This window comes from Lethenteron reissneri, chromosome 46 (genome assembly GCF_015708825.2).
Source record: "Lethenteron reissneri isolate LAM-NWPU_2019-01 chromosome 46, ASM1570882v1, whole genome shotgun sequence".
Taxonomy (NCBI): Eukaryota; Metazoa; Chordata; class Hyperoartia; order Petromyzontiformes; family Petromyzontidae; genus Lethenteron; species Lethenteron reissneri.
The window spans coordinates 11,635,949-11,656,326 of NC_083824.1; the positions used below are offsets into that span (position 1 = coordinate 11,635,949).

Below are 20,378 nucleotides of genomic sequence, written 5' to 3' on the forward strand. Positions count from 1 at the left end.
GTGTTTGTGAACTCGCTGCCAAAGCAGCAGCGGCGGCAGCTCACGTGGCAGGCGCCATTCACGGCTTCAACCGAGCCCCGAGTGTGGGTCAGGCCACGTGCTCCATTCATGCACCACCCCCATCAACCCCTGCACCCCAAAACATCCCAACCCAAGCCCCCCCCCCAACCAAGCCCCTCCCCCCAACACAAGCCCCTCCCCCAACCAAGCCCCTCCCCCCAACCCAAGCCCCTCCCCCCAACCCAAGCCCCTCCCCCAACCAAGCCCCTCCCCCCAACACAAGCCCCTCCCCCAACCCAAGCCCCTCCCCCCAACACAAGCCCCAACCCAAGCCCCTCCCCCAACCAAGCCCCGCCCCCCCCCAAGCCCAAGGCCCCGCCTGCCCCGCCCCCTCAGCGTCGCGCGCGCCGCATCCGGCACCTGGAGCCGGCGTCACGTGACTGCTGCCGGAAGTGTCGAGGGGAGAGGCGGCCACGCGTGGCCCGCGCGCGCCACACTCGAGGTACAGACGTGGACATTGGCCACCGGCTCGCGGACGGGCGAGAATAATGAAACAAAACCTCAATACAGATTATTGTCATCATTACTATCGTCGTCGTCGTCGTGCTCGTGTTGCCGCAGCTGTCGCGCGTAAATGAGCACGAGCAGACGGACGGCAGCAGCAGCAGCAGCACTGTCATTCACGGCACATCGGGTCAGTCCCCCGCTGCTGTGTGAGTGCTTCGTGGGGTTGTGTGGCCATACTTCACCTCGCTGGTCAGTGCAGCTTGGTGAATGCATGGCCGGGTGGTGGTGGTGGGGGGGGGGGGGCTGGGTGGGGGTGGAGGCCCCACGACCCGTTCAGATTCAGTTCCTCTCGCCACTGATGTTCGCCGTGGCGGGGAATTGATTGCAGGCCACGAGATGTGTTGCGCAGTGCGCTCGCCACTGCCTCGACAGCCACGCGACGCAGCGTCACGCGATGGTTGATGACAGAGACTATATATACTGTATATACAGTAGTGTATATACAGTAGCACAGTACGGTGTCCGTGGTGCACAGCGCTGACCAGCGCGGTGAAGTATGGCCAGACAAGCCTCGTGCCTGACGCGGCGTGGGGAGGCCTCATCCAGCAGTGGATTGACAGGGCCCCCTACACTGCCGCAGCATTGTCAGTGCGTGCAGCTGACGTGCCCATGCTTAAGCAGTGTAGGCTTTACAAAGCCGCCTTGCACACTTGGCAATGTGTCCCCGCGGTCTGGAGAGCGGCCTGAGTTTGCATTTGTTAGCGCAGATGAGCACCACTGAGCTAGTGCCAATGCACTTGCACTCTTACAATGTATCTTGCGTTGCTCATTTGAATGTGAACCCGAGTCTTTATTAAATGAAACGATTTCAATTTAAAGCTTTCGTGACTGCAGGGATTCATCTTTTTGGTTCTTTCGGTAAAGTTACGTAGAAGGGAAGTAATAAAATAATAAAAATAAAACATAATAAAATAATTCTTACAACGTTTCGGCCACAACGCAAACAGCCGTCCTCACCTTTACCGAAAGAACCAAGAAGATAAATGAAACGACTTAAACAAATACATAATTTAATTATGAGCGCATTGACAAATATAGTCTAGGCCGAGAGCCGTATTTGTCACTCCACTGCTGGATGATGATGGCCCCCTCCCTACGCAGTATTTGACAAAACCTCATCACAATGGTCACTTGTGGGTTGGTGGAAAACGAGGGGGGGGGGGGGGGGCATAGAAGTACTGTACTACTCCACAAGGCTGGACGTTACTGCGCTGCCCTCTGCTGCCCACCACGCAGGCGTGCAGCAGCAGCAGCAGCCTATACCACCTTGTTGTGCACGGCGGTGGTCGTGCGCTATCCGAGCGCTATCGGGGCCCGAACAGCGAGGGATTTGAACCGATGCTTTGGCCCACACGACATGAGCCGGGTACAAAATGGGACATTTTTGCCGGTATGAAAGTGTCAAGACGACTTGCCACACTTCTCTTGAGATGGCACTTTATTGAAGACACGTTCACTTGACACAGGCGGAGACCCCCACCGCAACAGCCCCGAGTCTCCCGCGTATCTCCCCCTTTTATACCGACACGAGGCCACGCCCCCCTTCTCGATCATTCTCGCCGACTCTGGACGCTCGCAGACTCCACCGTCCTCTTCCGTCGCTTCACCACGCTCCCTTCTCGATCATTCCCACAGCCACCAGTCCCTTCGCACTCGCGACTGACTCCCCTGTCATTACCTCCCGTGGCCACTAGTGCACTCAGCGCATGTAGACTCTCCTGTCATTGCAAAAAAATAAGAATCGGTTTTACCCTTTATGGCAATAAAACAGGTGTCAAGATGTTCAAACACCAAAGAGATACCTTTTGCAAGGAATCAAACCTGCATTAACCACACGTTAGTGCAGGCTTGGTTCCTCTTCGAATTCAAAGTGGGTGGGGGAACATTTTTGAATCAATCCGCAATCAAATTGTGGACCAACGTCTGCCCAATGTGAAATGTTTCCTTCACAAAAATTATGGAGTTTGCTCCACAAGGTAAGTTACTGTGCTGCCCCCTTCCCCTGTTCCTGCTCACAGTCCCCCCTCTCCGTGAACCAAACTCAGTTTACATTCCCTCCGTGTGGCGGTCTATAATCTCGGGAACAACCAAGTGAGGATGTTTTGGGATCACAACCTCACCATCCTTGTGCTGCTTGAAATCACTTTTGCACCTCAAATTTCTTTCCAAGCGTGTACTTAGAATTGAACGCTCTGCTTTGCAGACTTTTAAGTTATGAATGGGTTTTTTTTGGTATGTGATGCGTTGTTAGCCTGATATTTTTACGTGCAAGTACCATGTTGTTAAATCTTGATTTGAAGCTTTCGTGACTGCAGGAATCCATAATCTCTGGTTCTTTCGGTAAAGTCACATTGTTGATGTGCGACCTTGCCATTCGGAACGTGACGATTAACACAGTTGTGTTCATGTGTTTGCGTTGCTGTAACCAGGTTTCTGTCACCAGGTCCCTATAGAAAATGAGCATTTATTTTCCACTGGGTTTCATCCTTGCTAAAATAAACCCAAATAAACCTCAAGTAAACATTGTCCCCTCCTACTGGCAGACTGGGTGCTGGTGTTCACCTTGTACCGCACAGGGACAGCTGCCATTGGGAAGAAGGGTCCCCTTTAGAAAAATAACGAGAATAAAAAACCTGTGCTCTGAGATGTTTCGTTACGAAATGGACGCAATACAAGTGTAAGTCGCGTGAGGGGTCATGTGACTTTGTTGTTGTTGTTATTGTTGCTGTTACGGTGAGGGGTGAAGAGGCCGCGAGATGGCGAGCAAGGAGGTGAAGGTGGCCCTGAAGGCGGCGCGTGAGGCCATCAATGGCAAGGACTTCAAGGAGGTGCTCAAGCACTGCAAGGTTTGGCGCTCACTCACGGGGGACTCAACGCAAAATCTGACGTCCGCCGTTTCAATTACATATTCTTAATCAACTCGAGCCTCCTGTAAATCTTATTGGTTCTTTCGGTAAAGTCACGTAAAAGGGAAATAATAAAATAATAAAAATAAAACATAAAATAAAATTCTCACGACGTTTCGGCCACAACGCAAGCAGCCGTCCTCAGGTGAAGAACTGTAAATCACGTGACTTCTGTGTGGCCGCTATGGTGTGGACCGGAGGCCACTTGAAGGGATCTAAGTGGTAGCTCTGTGATGTCCGCTTCCGTGAGCCGTACTGCTCTGCATGAGACCCCAAACAGATCTCATGACACTACACCGATAGGACAATTTGGGAAAAAATTGGTGGAAAAGACAACAAAAAAAATCTAACAACTTTTTTTCCTGTACTTGCAAAACTGGTAGCTCATCTCCGAAACGCCATCTTATCGGGGTCGTGAGTTCACATTGTGAGTTCAAATTCTGGCCAGGGTTGATGGACATAGTGCCAAAATGACAACCCAAAAAACACATCGCTAAAGGTTTACTTGTTTTGTTTTTATTTTGCGTGATATGGCACAGCCGGATCGTGAGCGCGCGTGTGCGCGCGCGTTTGCCATCAAACGGCGCGTGCGTCGCATGTCGCGTCGCGAGCGCCCTCGCGCCCACGTCGCGGCCGTGATGTCACGGCCCCATGCCGGGCGTTTGAAGCGCGGGGATGCAACACCCGGCAGTCGAGCTGTCGCAAAAGGGCGACCACCGCCACACTTGAAGTTCCGCACATCAAACAAAACCCTCAGTCGCCCGCCCGCCCCGCTCACCCGCCCGCTCACCCGCCCACCCGCCTCCATAGGATGTATACAAATAACGACAGCGTGACTCGTAGCCTCTTGACTCCGCGACGCTCGTGGAATTTTGCTGGCGACCAAATTAAGCCGGATGGGTGTTTACTAGCGTTTCAATCAATGAACGCAGCTGCAGTCCGGCGCCGGTTTTATTTTCGGAAAGCGCCGTGCGTTCGAGTTGAGGTTTTGCCCCTCGTGCCGGCAGAGTCTTTCCGCCGGGTAAAAAAAAAAATGTGTACTCTCTTGCCATTTCGCTGTCTGTTTTCCGCTCGGTGTGCGAGCGATTGAACTCGGCGATTTGTCCGATTCAAACGAACTTGAGTCATTTTGACGTGCGGTGCGTGAAGGTGCGCACATCACAAGGTTAGGGTTCCTTTCACCGCGGCACATGCGTTTGTGTGTGTGTGCCTGTGGGGAGTGGTGGCGCTGCGATTAACGTGCTATGAACCCGGCGACCCGAGTTCGATTCCCGCTCACGGCCACCAACACCAGTGACGATTTTCTGAACCGGTCCATGGCCTCCCCTCCATCAACTCAGCCTAGAATGAGTACCTGGTGCGATGTGTAAACATCACCACTGGGAAGACAAAGGCGGCCGGGTTTGGTGCTTGCCACCCACCGCCTCTTTTGCCATGCCAGCCTTCATAGGCGCTACACACTAACAGAAGCACACGAGTTGGATTGACGTTTTTTGTTTATTTTGCTGTGCGAATTTGTAAAATGAAGCATGGTGAGCATGAATCAGGACAAGTTCCCACATACATACAGTTCCTCTTCACAAACACGGCCCTGAATCAACACCCTAAATCAGCATGCTCCACATGTTGAAGTGAGTAACAGCAATTCTCCCGGTCAACAAGTCAAGCGAAGGCCTTACACTAACACCCCTCACCCGCAGTCTAACCTGAGCTTCAACAACTTGACCAGCCTTCGTGCTCTTAGCGAGCGTCGATCTCTGTCGGTGATCCTGAGCCAGTGGTGAAAATTGTACATTTCCATGACGAGAACGGGTCCATCCATAACAAAGCCAGCCTAACGTGGTGGTGCTCATGGGACGGAGGCAGGAGAGATTGATGAGGATTGATGATGGTTGGTGATTGTGATGAGGATTATGCGGATGACGTTGATCGTGTCTGTTGTGGTCATGATGATGGTAATGATGGTGGTGACGATGGCCGTGATGGCGATGGTAAAGGTGATAGTGTTGGTGGTGACGGTGGTAGCGGTGGTGATGGTGACGATGGTTATAATAATGATGGCGGTGACAATGGTAATGGTGGTGGTGCGTAAATGGCAGCGAGAATGGTAATGATGGCGATGGTAATGATGGTAATGGTGGCGGTGCGGCGATGGGTGTGGCGACGGTAATGGTGGCGCCAATAACAATGGTAACGACGGTGGTGGTGGTGGTGTGGTGTGGCGCTCAAGGCGGTGTTGCAGGCCGACAAGGAGAACTACACGGCGTGGGTGTTCATCGGCGTGGCGGCCGGGGAGCTGGACCAGCCTGAGAAGGCCGAGGACTCATTCCGCAGGGCCGCGCACATCGACCCAGCGCAGCCACTCGCGTGGCAGGTGTGTGCGAGCGTGTGCCTGCGTGTACCTGCGTGTGCATGCGTGTGCATGCGTGTGCATGCGTGTGCATGCGTGTGCATGCGTGTGCATGCGTGTGCATGCGTGTGCATGCGTGTGCATGCGTGTGCATGCGTGTGCATGCGTGTGCATGCGTGTGCATGCGTGTGCATGCGTGTGCATGCATGCGTGTGCATGCGTGTGCATGCGTGTGCATGCGTGTGCATGCGTGTGCATGCGTGTGCATGCGTGTGCATGCGTGTGCAAGCGTACGTGTGCATGCGTGTGCATGCGTGTGCATGCGTGTGCATGCGTGTGCATGCGTGTGCATGCGTGTGCATGCGTGTGCATGCGTGTGCATGCGTGTGCATGCGTGTGCATGCGTGTGCATGCGTGCGTGTGCGAGTGAGAGCTTTCCCCCGACTCGCGTGCGTTGTTGCTGCTGCTGCCGTGTCCAGGGACTGGCGAGTCTGTGTGAGAAGTTGGAGCAGCCGCGCTTCAAGCAGGCCCTCCCGGATGTCTACGAGAAGCTGCTGGGCATCTTCGAGAGGTGAGGGTGAAGCGATGCTACGTGGGAGTAAGTGACGGTGCTGTGTGGGGGTGGGTGACGGTGCTGTGTGGGGGTGAGTGAAGGTGCTGTGGGGGTGAGTGACGGTGCTGTGTGGGGGTGGGTGACGGTGCTGTGTGGGGGTGGGTGACGGTGCTTGAGTGGGGTGGGTGACGGTGCTGTGTGGGGGTGAGGTGACGGTGCTGAGTGGGGGTGGGTGACGGTGCTGAGTGGGGGTGGGTGACGGTGCTGTGTGGGGGTGAGTGACGGTTGCTGTGTGGGGGTGAGTGACGGTGCTGTGTGGGGTGGGTGACGGTGCTGAGTGGGGGTGGGTGACGGTGCTGTGTGGGGTGGGTGACGGTGCTGAGTGGGGGTGGGTGACGGTGCTGAGTGGGGGTGGGTGACGGTGCTGAGTGGGGGTGGGTGACGGTGCTGAGTGGGGGTGGGTGACGGTGCTGTGTGGGGGTGTGTGACGGTGCTGAGTGGGGGTGGGTGACGGTGCTGAGTGGGGGTGAGTGACGGTGCTGAGTGGGGGGTGGGTGACGGTGCTGAGTGGGGGTGGGTGACGGTGCTGGTGGGGGGTGATGAGTGGGGGTGAGTGACGGTGCTGTGTGGGGGTGGTGACGGTGCTGTGTGGGGGTGGAGTGACGGTGCTGAGTGGGGGTGGGTGACGGTGCTGAGTGGGGGTGGGTGACGGTGCTGATGTGGGGGTGGGTGACGGTGCTGAGTGGGGGTGGGTGACGGTGCTGAGTGGGGGTGGGTGACGGTGCTGAGTGGGGGTGGGTGACGGTGCTGAGTGGGGGTGGTGACGGTGCTGAGTGGGGGTGGGTGACGGTGCTGAGTGGGGGTGGGTGACGGTGCTGAGTGGGGGTGGGTGACGGTGCTGAGTGGGGGTGGGTGACGGTGCTGAGTGGGGGTGGGTGACGGTGCTGAGTGGGGGTGGGTGACGGTGCTGAGTGGGGGTGGGTGACGGTGCTGAGTGGGGGTGGAGTGACGGTGCTGAGTGGGGGTGAGTGACGGTGCTGAGTGGGGGTGGGTGACGGTGCTGTGTGGGGGTGGGTGACGGTCGGTGCTGTGTGGGGGTGGGTGACGGTGCTGTGTGGGGGTGGGTGACGGTGCTGTGTGGGGGTGGGTGACGGTGCTGTGTGGGGGTGGGTGACGGTGCTGAGTGGGGGTGGGTGACGGTGCTGTGTGGGAGTAAGTGACGGTGCTGAGTGTGGGTGGGTGACGGTGCTGTGTGGGGGTGGGTGACGGTGCTACGTGGTGGTTGGTGCCGTTGCAGCAGCGACCGCGTGAAATGGTGCGACATCTGCAAGAAGCTGGCGGAGACGCAGGAGGCTCAGCAGCGAGTGGACGAGGTGACGCCACCGTGCCGCTAACGGAGCGCCGTGCGTGAGGCCGGGCACGCGACGACGGCGCGGTTGCACACGAGCATGCGCGCGAGCATTTTATTACAAAAACCCGAGCCCGATACGGCATGCCGCGTGGCTCGCGTGACCAGGGTATCGCATTGTAGCCCATGTGAAGGAGTGGGGATTGAGCAGCTGTTTTATATTTCAACTCGCGGCCCGACGGCCTGTGACGCAAGGCTGATCGCTTGGCGTGCCCAACGCGCACAACGTTAACAACATCGGTGCGTCCGCGATAAAATTACAAATACATGAGAGGCGACGTTTCGGGCCAGTGGCCCTTTTTCATTTGCCCGCTGCGAGGGAGGGCCATCATCCGAAACGTCGTCTGTCCACGGTTTTCCTTTTTACGGCCACGAACGCAGCGTTGTTGACGGACCCCTTGAGTTGATTGTAACGCAAAGCGGGCGGCAACCAAGAGGCCTTGTGGTCCCGCAGGAGACGGGAACCCCAGCGTGTTTCGTGCACGATGAGCCTGGAGATGGAAAGGTGGGAAAAGAGATGGTGGGACAGAGTTCCAAAGCCAGCGACGGGGAACACGATTTTCTTCCTCGTCGCCGCTGTGTCTCCCGTCCAACCTTTTATTGGTCTTTGCCCAATATTCTGCACTGGCCACTGCTTCTGGTGTTGGCGTTGCCGAATCTTGAGGAGTGCATTGCGGTGCTGCAGGGCATCTCAGGAGATGATCCATGTGCTTTGCTTCTCCTGACAAGCACACTGGGGAACGTCATGATATCAGAGCAGATTGGTGCTTGCACGATCCGCTCCGTTGATAACTCAACGAATTTGTAAATCGCTTCCAACGTTGGACCCGTGCCTCAACCACGGGAAGCGGGGGGAGCCGTCGAGGATGTTGACGTGCAGAGAGAGAGAGCGGAACGGGTAGAGAGGGAAAAGATGGAGAAGCAGCGGAGAAACGGGAGCAGAGGGCTCAGGAGAGGGAGGAGAGGGAGGAGGCTGCGCGAGAGCCTCGTCGCTGCTGCACGGCGGAGCGTCGGTTTTTCACGGGGCGGCGACAGGTGGAGGGGTTCAGAGTGAGGGTGGCCACACAGAAGTGACGTGATGTACGGGAGCCTGCAGCTGGTTTTGAGGCGTGGACATAACCTCACTTGAGTTGTCTTTCAGCTCGACTCCGTACTCCTCCGATTCCACAGTTTTTCCGTCGACTCTGCCGTGCCGGCCTTCATAGAGGCGCTGGCTCACGGCAATTGCCCCAACAGCTCGCTAACGGCTACGGGGGCGGTGGGGTTCTTCACCTGTGCGTGCGTGCAGGCCGTGCGAGCTTGGGCACGTCTCTACGAGTGGAAGCGCCGGCAAGACGGGGCCGACGGGGTGGAGCTGCGCGTGCTGTGGGGCCGCGCGACGTCCGCGTTGGCACGCGCCGACGCCGCCGGCCCGGCCGCCGACGGCGGGGTAAGGATCGGGTTGTCGGTCAGTGCCACTGCCGGTGACTGCGCCGCTGGTGGCCATGCCGCACCGCGCGGTACCGGGGGCCGGGCGCGGTGCTGGCCACCCACCTTCTTGTGTGCCGTGCCGGCCTTAATAGGTGTTCGCGAACAGCACTTGACCCAAAAGTCTGTTAAGGCTATACGGGGGATCTTTGTCATTGTGTGCAGCTGGAGTGTGCATACGAGCGGCTGTTGGAGTTGGGTTCGGAGGACGTTGCTGGGCTGGAAGAGGAGAAGCTCCTGGTGAACTACATCACTTTCCTGTCCAAGGTGACGGTGATGACGATGACGATGATGACGATGATAATGAGGACGATGATGACGATGACGACGATGACGAAGACGATGACGACGATGATGACGACGATGACGAGGATGACGACGATGATGACGATGATGACGACAATGACGATGATGATGACGACGACGATGATGCCGACGATGATGACGATGATGACGACGACAATGACGACGATGATAACGACGCCTCCTGGAACGCGACCGTGCTGATCGACGGGTTGTGGCTCCGAGGGCCGCGATGACCCTCGGAGCTCCTAACCGCGCGTCGAGACACTCCACCAAACCCCATCGCTCTCTCGCTCCAGTGGGACGAGCTGCACACTCAATCCCGCAGTGCGTTTGTCACCCCGCAAACCGCCGGAGGCTTCGATGCACGGTTCCGCGATTTTGAACGTCCACTTCAGACGTGTTAAACATGCGGGTGATCGGAACCGTGATCGCAAAGTGGCTTCTTTACTTGGGGCGCAGAGTGCCAACCGATGAGCGCGCCGGCCAAATAGCGCCGTGATGCTGCATTGGGGCAGACGAGGTGCGACTTGGTGTCGTGCCGACCACCCGGCCCCTCCCCCGACGGCCTTGTTGGAGGCTACACGGGGGATCTTTGTCTTTGTGCGTGGTCTTGGCGCGCGGTGCAGCGTGCCGGCGCCGAGGAGCGTCTACGTGCCACCTGCGCCGCGGCCCTGGCGAGGGACGGCGCCGGCCGGGCCCTGCTGGAGCGCGTCGCCTCCGTCTACGTCGGCGCCGGTAACCGCACCGCCGCCACCGCCGCCGCCGCATCACCGCCGCCCATTGCAGCAACGTGAATGACGCACGGCGTCGACGCTCTACGCGCAACGACGGGTGAAGACTGGCGTGTGTGTGCGCGTGTGTGCGCGTGCGTGTGTGCGTGCGTGCCGCAGGCGACGCGAGCGAAGCGGCCGTGCGCTGCTACGAGCGCCTGCGAGCCGTGGAGCCGCGGAGCGCCGCCGCGCGGGTCGGCCTGGCGCTCGGGGAGCTGCGCGAGCGCCGACTCGGCGAGGCCCGGGAGGCGCTGCGCAAAGGTGAGGGGCGACGCCACCGCCACACAGCCACGCACAGCACCCATGCACAGCCACCCACGCACAGCCACCCACGCACAGCCACCCACGCACGCACCCACGCACGCACCCACGCACGCACGCACCCACGCACGCACCCACGCACGCACCCACGCACGCACCCACGCACGCACCCACGCACACCGTGGGGGTTACACACGTTGTGTGCCACTGATGATAGCCGTGGCCCCGCAATTGAATTGCAGGTGGCCGGTTTCGTAGCAGTGCGCTGAACAATGCAGTACACAAACGTGCGTACGCAGGCACTCACAAAGACAAAGATCCCCCGTGCAGCCTGTTGAGGCAAGTGCTGTTAGCGAGTAGCACCTATTAAGGCTGACACGGCACACGAGGATGCGAGTGGCCAGAACTACGCCTGGCCGCCTTTGTCTCCCCAATGCCGATGTTTACACGCCACAATCAGGTACTCATTTAAGGCTGAGTCGACCTCGGAGAGGCCCGGGACCATTTTAAATATTTGTCACCATTATTGGTCATGAGCGAGTATCAAACTCAGGTCGCTGGGTTCGTAGCGCAGCACTCACCATTATGCCACTGCACCCCCACAGCCCATCAACCGCTCACACACACACCCCCACACACACACACACAGCCCCACACACACACACAGCCCCACACACACACACAGCCCCACACACACACACAGCCCCACACACACACACAGCCCCACACACACACACAGCCCACACACACACACAGCCCCACACACACACACACAGCCCCACACACACAGCCCCACACACACACACAGCCCCACACACACACACACAGCCCCACACACACACACAGCCCCACACACACACACACAGCCCCACACACACACACAGCCCCACACGCACACAGCCTCACACGCACACGCAGCCTCACACACACACACAGCCCCTACACACACACACACAGCCCCTACACACACACACACAGCCCCACACACACACACAGCCTCACACACACACACACAATAATTGCATCACTCCCTGCCGAGCTTGAAGTAGACTGCTGTGTCCACGTAAATCCGACCAAGGCAGATTTATAATTGCAGCTCGCGGAATCCCGATCCGTGGTGTAGGCGGGGGTAGCAGCGTCCCTGCGCAGTCTTCAGTGCTGTGGCAGCAGGAAGCGCCGTCACCCAGCGCTCGACTGGTTGAGAGGAGCCTGCAGTCCAGGGAGTGGACATCGCGAGGAGGAGGAGGACGAGGAGGAGTGGAGGCGTGAGAGCAGTTTGCCGAGCTAGACGGGCGCCAGACCCCTCAAAGTCGCCTCGTAGGGTTAGGAACCTAATTCGTTTTTTTATCGACTCGGAAATTCCACCAGCAGCCAGTGCCAAGATGCCACGTGCGGTGTAACGTGCTCGCACCTCGTAGATCTGGTCAGGAGTCGCCAGCCTATTGACGGTGTTCACGTTACCGCCGCTTGTGCCGTCAGTAAGCGCCGAGGAGCCGGGCTTCCTGCCGGCGTGGCGCCACCTGTCGGACGTGCTCCTGCGCACCCACGACCGCCACGGCGCCGCCGCCGCCACGGAGCACGGTGAGGATGCTCGCCGTCTCGACGAGCGGCCACCGCCACCCGCCACCCGCTCGCTCTGTCACCCCACCCCCACCTCCCCGCTCTGTCGGAGCGGTGCATGTGGACTCGCCGCTGCACGCCGAATGACCGTCGTCGGATTCCTCGCGGTGATTGTGCTGTTGTGTTGGATCGTTGCGTAGCTATCGTGTCAGTTGTGTTCACGGTGGCTAGGAGATGTTGACTACCTCGCCTGGTATGCAGGAGGGAGTGGGTTCGATCCCGACCCTGACGCCTGCTGCTGTATATTTGGAGTTTGCGTGTCTCTCTCTCCCCGTGGTCCCTTGAGTTTTTCTCTGGGTCCACATTTAGAATCAACATCACGCGTTTAGAGTATTTGGCTGCTATACATTTCCACGTAATAATAAGCCACTGCGTTGAACTATCATTTGTGGCCAGGTCGCTTCTGAAAAAGAGCTGTACAACTCAGTGGGCTTTACCTGGTAAAATAAAATATAAAAAAGTAGTCGACTCGGCACATCAACGAGTGTTTGTATAGCGCTGCTGCTGGCGCTGCTGCCAGTGCTGGCGCTGCTGCCAGTGCCAGTGTTGCTGGATCCTGACGCCGGTTTGCCGTGACGTGGGCCGGACATCGTGGCACATCCGACAAACGCTCGCGCTCGCTCGCCGCTCACGCACGTGACTCGGCCGCCTTTGAACTTCGGCTGAACGGAGTCGTGCCATTGAAAGGCCAGAACCCGCCTCCTCTCCGGTCTCCCACGCACCTCCCACCCACCCCGCCCACCCCAATGCCCTCGTGACCTCTGTCCCTAGCCCTAACCTCCCGCCCACCCCCTGTGCCGTCGTGACTTTTGTCCCTAGCCCCAACCTCCCACCCACCCCCCCACCCCAGTGCCCTCGTGACCTCTGTCCCTAGCCCCAACCTCCCACCCACCCCCCACCACAGTGCCCTCGTGACCTCTGTCCCTAGCCCCAACCTCCCACCCACCCTCCCACCACAGTGCCCTCGTGACCTCTGTCCCTAGCCCCAACCTCCCTCCCACCTCGCTCACCCCAGTGACCTCGTGACCTCTGTCCGTAGCCCCAACCTCCCTCCCACCCCGCCCACCCCAGTGACCTCGTGACCTCTGTCCGTTGCCCCAACCTCCCTCCCACCCCGCCCACCCCAGTGACCTCGTGACCTCTATCCCTAGCCCACTGTGATGGGGCCGAGCGTCGGCACTCCGTGACCTCCGTCCCCTCGTGCCATGTGGGTTTTCTCCGGGCACTCCGCTTGTTACCTCCCACGTGAAACTCGTTCGTTTTGAATGTTCGGACAAACATCCCAATGCAGCAACATCCTTTCGGGGCCTCCTGCGCTCCCACTGCTGTGCCCTCCCCTTGCCTTCGCCAACCCCGCGATGCCCAGCGTGGTGAAGTATGGTCACATACCATCCCACTCACACGTTGTGAGGAGGTGCTTATCATCCGGCAGTTTGTTGGCAGGAGGGCTGTGTGTGTACACATGCGTACCGCCCAATGTGACCGGTATCGGCCAAAATATCTAAATGCTGAAACAAACCACCTGAAAATGGTTGGGATCACACGCAGGAGGAGCAGCAGCAGCAGCAACGTCGCCCCGCTACATCGACAGATTGGCAGGATCCTCCTGCGCAAACAAACGCAACAACGATAATGACAATGGCAATGATTGTCATCCGCAGCGCTGCAGCTGCTGACAAAGCAGGAGGCGGGTTTGGTCGCGAGCGGAGCGCAGCGGAGGGCGCTGCTCCGGATCCGGGCGGAGGCGCTGACGGCGAGCCGCCCGGGGGAGGCGGCGGCCATCTTCACGGAGGTGCACGGACGCCCGCGTGCATTTTGCTCCGAGTCGACCTCGGGGAGACCCGCCGAGGGTCGCCGGGATCGCGGGGCGTTGCCGAGCATCGCACACCGGCAACCTCGCTGTGTTTGAATCTAGATCGGAAGTTTTCGTGACTGCAATGATCCATACTGTCTGGTTCTTTCGGTAAAGTCATGTAGGTATAAAATAATAAAAATCACGACGTTTCGGAAGCAACACAAGCGTCCATCATCAGGTGGGAACACCACAGCAGCAACAAACTTGCTGTAGTTGGCAAAAGAGTTGCTTGTGACAAGAGATTATATAAGATGAGGGGGGGGGGAGGAGCCAGGGAGGAGAGATGGAGAGGGTGTTTGCTCCGACGAAGGGCCGTTGGGGCCACGGCGTTGCCGAGGGCTGCGTCGAGGTGTTTGTTACGTGGGCCGGTGGTGGCCATATCTGTGGCTCGTGGCCAATACGTACGGCTCGGTTTGAAAGAGGAGAAACCTGCCTCGGGGCGCTCGCCCCACGCAGCGGAGCCGGACACGAGCACCTGCGGGGTGCTCCCCTGCGAGTTTCTGAATTCACAACACCTATACGGCCAACCGGCACGAGCTATCCGGCCGTGTGAGCACCCCACCTGACCTTGGATCTTGCAATCCGATGCACGATGCCGCAGTACGATGCACGATGCTGCAGGAGGATGCGTAATCCTGCAGTCCGATACACGATCGATGTGTGTTGGGCCGATGTGTGGTTGTGTTGATGTGTGGTTGTTTTGATGTGTTGATGTGTGGTTATGTGGTTGTGTGGTTGTGTTGATGTGTGGTTGTGTGACCGTCCCTTCGTGCCACAGCTTCTGGTCGAGGCTGCTGCGGACGTGGATCTCAGGGTGGGGCTGGCGGACGCCCTCCTGAAGGGCAAGCGGCTCCCGGAGGCGCGGCAGGTGGGTGACTACTCGTGCACATACGTTGAACTTCTTTCGCACCGTACGTAGTCAGCCGTGCTCATCGGAGGTGCGGAGGCTAGCGGTCAGGCGGTGCGAGGCACCCTCGTCCCGCAGGTGGGTGACGTGCGGGCGTCCCGCAGGCGAGACCACAGCGGCGGCGCTTTCCCACCCCCCCCCTCCCCCCGCGTGCCGTAAGTTTAGTCGAACCTTAATGGATGGGCACCCTGTGTGTGCGTGTGCTCGTGGGGGGCGGTGGCCCGGTGGTTATCGCGTTGCACTCCGGACCCGGCGAATGGGGTTTAATCCCCAGCCACGGCGATTATCTCAACCGGTCCTGGGCCCGTCCGATGTCGACTCGGCCTCAAATGAGTACCTTGTGCGGTGTTTGAACACCGCTACCGGGGAGACAAAGGCGCTGGCCACCTGCGCCCTCGTGTGCTGGGCCAACCTTCGTAGGTTACAGCACTTGCCCTAGACGGGGGACATTTGTCTTTGTGTGTGCGCGGCTCCAGGTTGTCGAGGAGCTGCAGGCGTCGAACGCGGACTCCGTCGCCGTGCTGGCGCTGCACGGCCGCCTCGCCCTGGAGGAGGGCGACCTGGCGCTCGCCGAGAGCCGGTGAGAGCCCACGCTGCGCGCCGCTCACGCCGATTATGATGATCGTGTCGACTTGTGACGCCGCACGGCATTCACTCCTCGTTCTCTACGACAGAGAGGATGACTTGTGCGGTGTGTACTTGGTAGGTGCAGCTTGCTAACGGCACTCGCCCCAGCAGTCTGTTAAAGGCTCCACGGGGGGTTTGGGGGGTCTTTGTCTTTGTGTGTGGGGGGCAGCTCGGGGGCGGCGCTCGCGATGGAGCCGGAGAACGGGCGGCTGCAGCTGCAGCTCGGGCTGGTGCTGTGGGAGGGCGGCGGGGAGGGCCGCACAGACAAGAGCAAGGCGTGCGCCCACTTCCTCAAGGTGACCGACCGCTCCTCCCCCCCGCTCTTCATTCTAGCTGCTCTCTTCCTCCCCGCTCCTTACCCCTTCCCCCGACTTGTTTATTAACTTATTCGCGGTTATTTTTCTAGATTTATCAGATTTTTGTGTTTGGTTTGTTGTCCTTCCCCCGCATCTCCGATGAGCACGGTTGGCCACGTACGGTGCGAAAGAAGTTCAACGTACTGTACATACCTACCTCGTGTTGATGGGTGGTTGTCGTGGAGATGGGTGGTTATCTTCACGATGGATGTTTGTCGTGGTGACGGCCGTCCTGGAGATGTGTGCGGCTGTCCCCGACGTTGGACGGACGTCGTGGAGATTGCGTGGTTTCCATGCCGTTGGACGGTGGTCGTGACGACGGGCGGTCGTCGTGACGACGTGCGGTTGCGGTGGCGACAGGCGGCGCGGTGCGACCCGTTCCTGGGCGACGCGTTCCTGCACCTGGGCCTCTTCTACCGCGACGTGGCAGGGGACCTGGGCCGCGCCCGCGGCTGCTTCCGCCGTGCGCTCGAGCTGAGCCCCGCGGAGCCGCAGGCCGGGGCCGGCGCCGTGGACTGCAGCGTCACGCTGGGTGACGAGGTGCGTGCGTGTGCGAGTGCGTGCGTGTGTTCGTAACATTTCTGCCTTCACAATAGATGCAAATTAAAACCTCGATGATCATTTAGCAGCGTCGATCGGCCACTTCAGAGGGACCACGACAGCACCACAACAACATCACGTGAACAAAATAAACCGGCCTACTAACGCAATATTTAATCGGTCATTGTCACAGCAGCTCCCACCGCTTGACCAAATCGCCCAGAATGCACCCGGATTCTCAGCCGCGTCTGGGAAGTCGAGTCGCGCCGGGCCTGGTGGCTGGCGAGCGAGCGTGCGTGCGTGTGAGCGTGCGTGTGAGCTTACGTGCGTGGTTAAGCGCGGAGCCGTTGACTCTTTCCCCCTTCCCAGGACGCGGCTCTGCAGATCCTCACGGCCGTCACGGAGCAAGCGGTGGCCGGCTCGGCGCAGTGGGCCTGGCTGCGGCTCGGACTCTACCACCTGAGGCGGCGCGACCACCCCCGCGCCATCACCTGGTACGGTCCGCCCACCCCGCACCACCGCCCCCCCCACAGCCCTACCCCCTCCCGCCACCCCCCGCCGCTGCCGCCACGGCTTTGCTCGTCTTGAATCAGCACTGCTGAAATCATGCATTCCCAGAAGGTCGTGACCCTGATGAGTTGTGTAAAATAATCATATTTAATTATTATTTTTGTGTAGCGACGGATACTTTAAGGTGACGGTATTGTCTGCCTATTTATTTTGCTATTTATATTATTCGTGCACACTCATGATTAGTTTGCTGCATGCGAATAAGAGGTCACATTTAATGGTTCTCGGAAGTAGTTCTGTGACATCTGCTTCAGCGGGTCACAGAACTACGAGCGTCCGTAGCAGTGGCACAACCGGCAGTTCAAAGGTAACAACTGGGTGTCGATTATCAATGTCACCGAGTGGAGAAGTGAGACTCGTCTGGCTCTCTGGCTGCCTCTTGCTGCCGAGGCCTCCCTCACCGCTTCGTGACGCCTCGGACGCCCCATCGCCCGTCATGGTTGTGGCGGTTCATGGGAGCGTGCGTGTGATGTGCGTGCCGTGCCATCGCCGCGTTGCGCTACGCCGTCTGTCACGGTGCCACGACGTGTGGCACTGTGCGGCGCCACGCGGCACGACGTCGTGAGTCCGCCGTGCCTCGCGGTGCCACGTGGCGTTGTGCGGCAACTACACCACATGCTTCTCCACCACAACGTACCCTGACATGCCCTGACTATCCTACGTGGCGTTGCGCCGCACTACGTCGCGCCGTGCTCTCCCGCGCAGCCTGCAGTCGGCGCTGCGGGCGGAGCCGCACTGACGCCGTCAGCTGGGAGTGTCTGGGCGAGGCCTACCTGGCACGCGGCGCCTACACCGCCGCCGGCAAGGCCTTCGCACGTTCCGCCGAGCTGGCGCCGGGCCCGCAGTCCACCTACAGCCGCTACCAGACGGCCGCCATCAGACAGGTGGGAGCGCGGGGGCGGGCGGGCCGCGCGTAGCCGAGGAACTCGAGGTGCTCGTTGTGACACGTCGTGACGCGTTGTGGCCATAATGCATTGCGATGCGTTGTGGTGTCATGTGACCGTTGCGTGCAGTCCCTGGGCTCGCACGCCGAGGCCGCCCGGCTCTACCAGCAGCTGCTGTGCGACGACCCCACGCACGTGCCGGCCCTGAAGGGTGAGTGTGTGTGTGTGTGCGTGTGTGTGTGCGCGTGTGGGGGGCGAGAGTGCAACTGTCAGCATGCTGCGGTACGAAACCGGAGACCCGAGTTTGAATCTGCTCACGGCCTCCTCTAAGTCGTGTCAGCCTCAAATGGGTCCCTGGTGCGGTGTGTAAACATCGTCATTCGGGAGACAAAGGCGGCCGGGCGTGGTGCTGGCCACCCACCTTCCCTCGTGTGCTGTGCCGCCTTCATAGGTGCTTGCTAACAGCACTTGCCCCAGCGGTCTGTTAAAGGCTATATGGGGAATATTTGCCTTTGCTTGTGTATTGTGGGCACCGGTTGAGCGGTGGTCTAAACGCGCCGCGCTGCGAGCCTGTTAACCCAAGTTCTCGTGACGATTTGTGCTCGTGACGAATGTGTCGGGTAATAAATAATTTGCGACCCTGCCGCGGCCAGGTCTGGCCGAGAGCCACGTGGCGTTGGCACGCGCCTCGCTCGCCGATCACCTGGACGGCCGCGCGGTGTCGCACGCTCAGGAGGCCCTCGCCGCCCTCGCCAGGTGACCCCCCCCACCCCAACCACCACCGGCACCGCCATCGTCGCCATCGTCGCCATTGTCTTCAGCCTCATTACGATCGCGCACTCCATCTAGAGACGCCGTAGTGGAATCTATAACGCATGCAGTTGTCGACTCGAGGCGCGGGAAGGCCGCCAGAACTGGCGTAGAACAATGGCCCAAGCTCTTTGGCCCTAAGTTGGGATGTTTATCCAACTCTATCAATGAGTGTTCATACATCAGCAGCAAGATTGGAGTCATCACACGCATCATCATCATCATCACACATCGTCACCTGACGCATCGTCACCACCCTCTTCGTCCCCCACCAAAACACCCCCCTCCTTCCCCCTCTCACATCTCCCTCCCCCACCACCCGCCACCACCCTCTCCGCTCGCGTGCAGCGCCGTGGTGCTGCGCCCCGACTTCTCTTGCCTGTGGAAGCTCGTGGGAGACGCGTGCACGGCGCTGCACCACCTGCACTCCTCGAGCGTGTCCCTGGGAGTCCCCGCGATCCTCCTGGGCCCCGGCGACGGGGGCCTCCCGGCCGGCACGACCGCCACGGTCGGCAAGCGGGCGGCGCTGGAGCTGGGAGCCAGGTACTGCACCGCCGCGTGAGCCCCGCTCCGCCGGCTCGATGCCGCGCCGTGGGCTGTGCCACCCCGGTGCCAGGACGCAAGCCGTGTGAGCGCGCGCGTGTGAGCGTGCGTGTGAGCGCCCGTGTGAGTGCGCGTGTGAGCGCCCGTGTGAGCGTGCGTGTGAGCGCCCGTGTGAGTGCGCGTGTGAGCGCCCGTGTCAACGCCCGTGTGAGCGCCCGTGTGAGCGCCCGTGTGAGCGCCCGTGTGAGCGCCCGTGTGAGCCTGGCATCCGCACGCAGCTCACGGCAGAACTCTCCGCAGCAGCAGCATCACCAGGTCACCCGCTGAGCTTCTGAGATCTGATTGAGAATCGGAAAGTCTCAACGCGTTGGTCACTAACGCATCTGCGGTCTTAAAAGGAAATATATCGTTTCGGGCAATAGCGTGCTGTGCAGAACAGCGTGCTCTGCAGAAGGGCCGCAACAGCGTTATTGACAAACGTGATGAGTGTTTTTTCAGGACTAAGTTCAGTTTTCCAAAAGCGCCCCAGCCTGCTGTCGTCCACCTTACCAGTTCATCACCTTGAACTTTGACTCTTGTCGCCCCCCCGCCCCCGTCCAGGTGCTACGGCCGCGCCCTGCGCCTGCTGCCCGGCTGCTCGGGCCCTTGGCACGACCTGGGCGTCAACTACTACCGCCAGGCCCAGCACCTCCGCCAGGAGGCGGCGCGGAGCCCCAGCACAGAGCTCGCCCAGGAGACCGCCGGTGCGGCCATGGAGGTGCTCGACAAGGCCTTGCAGGTGCCCGCCCGCTGTGGTGAATGCGGCGCCGCTCTTGCCTGGAGGGGCCGCCGTTGCGTCCTTGCGATGTGACCCTCCACCTGCTCCCAATCCGACCCCTGATCCATTCGACTCCTCACCGCCCGCCTGTAGGCCCTCCATGTGCTTGTGTCAGCCAACCTCTCATCTCACTCTACTCCCCTCCATACCTCCCCTACCTCTCCTGCCTCATCTCCCTTTACTCCTCCTTCCAGCGCCACTGCACCCATAGTAGGCGCTCGCTGACAGCACTCGCCCCGCCAGCGGGCCGGTTCGAGGCTC

The 20,378-nt window shown here is 59.7% G+C and overlaps 1 protein-coding gene across 1 annotated transcript in view; it reads left to right on the forward strand.

Moving 5' to 3' along the window:
* The first annotated feature begins 412 nt into the window (after positions 1–412).
* Positions 413–20,378, forward strand: part of SKIC3 (SKI3 subunit of superkiller complex) — a 35,676-nt gene continuing 15,710 nt past the window's right edge. Inside the window, 22 exon segments of the mRNA XM_061570628.1 lie at positions 413–502; positions 3,306–3,413; positions 5,704–5,847; positions 6,303–6,394; positions 7,674–7,749; positions 9,073–9,213; positions 9,417–9,518; positions 10,184–10,292; positions 10,448–10,588; positions 12,068–12,169; positions 13,870–14,000; positions 14,842–14,931; positions 15,447–15,550; positions 15,767–15,893; positions 16,314–16,493; positions 16,863–16,987; positions 17,769–17,799; positions 17,801–17,947; positions 18,077–18,158; positions 18,601–18,703; positions 19,106–19,300; positions 19,901–20,078. Of these exon segments, the coding sequence (XP_061426612.1) occupies positions 3,324–3,413; positions 5,704–5,847; positions 6,303–6,394; positions 7,674–7,749; positions 9,073–9,213; positions 9,417–9,518; positions 10,184–10,292; positions 10,448–10,588; positions 12,068–12,169; positions 13,870–14,000; positions 14,842–14,931; positions 15,447–15,550; positions 15,767–15,893; positions 16,314–16,493; positions 16,863–16,987; positions 17,769–17,799; positions 17,801–17,947; positions 18,077–18,158; positions 18,601–18,703; positions 19,106–19,300; positions 19,901–20,078 (2,490 nt within the window). The 5' untranslated portion in view covers positions 413–502; positions 3,306–3,323.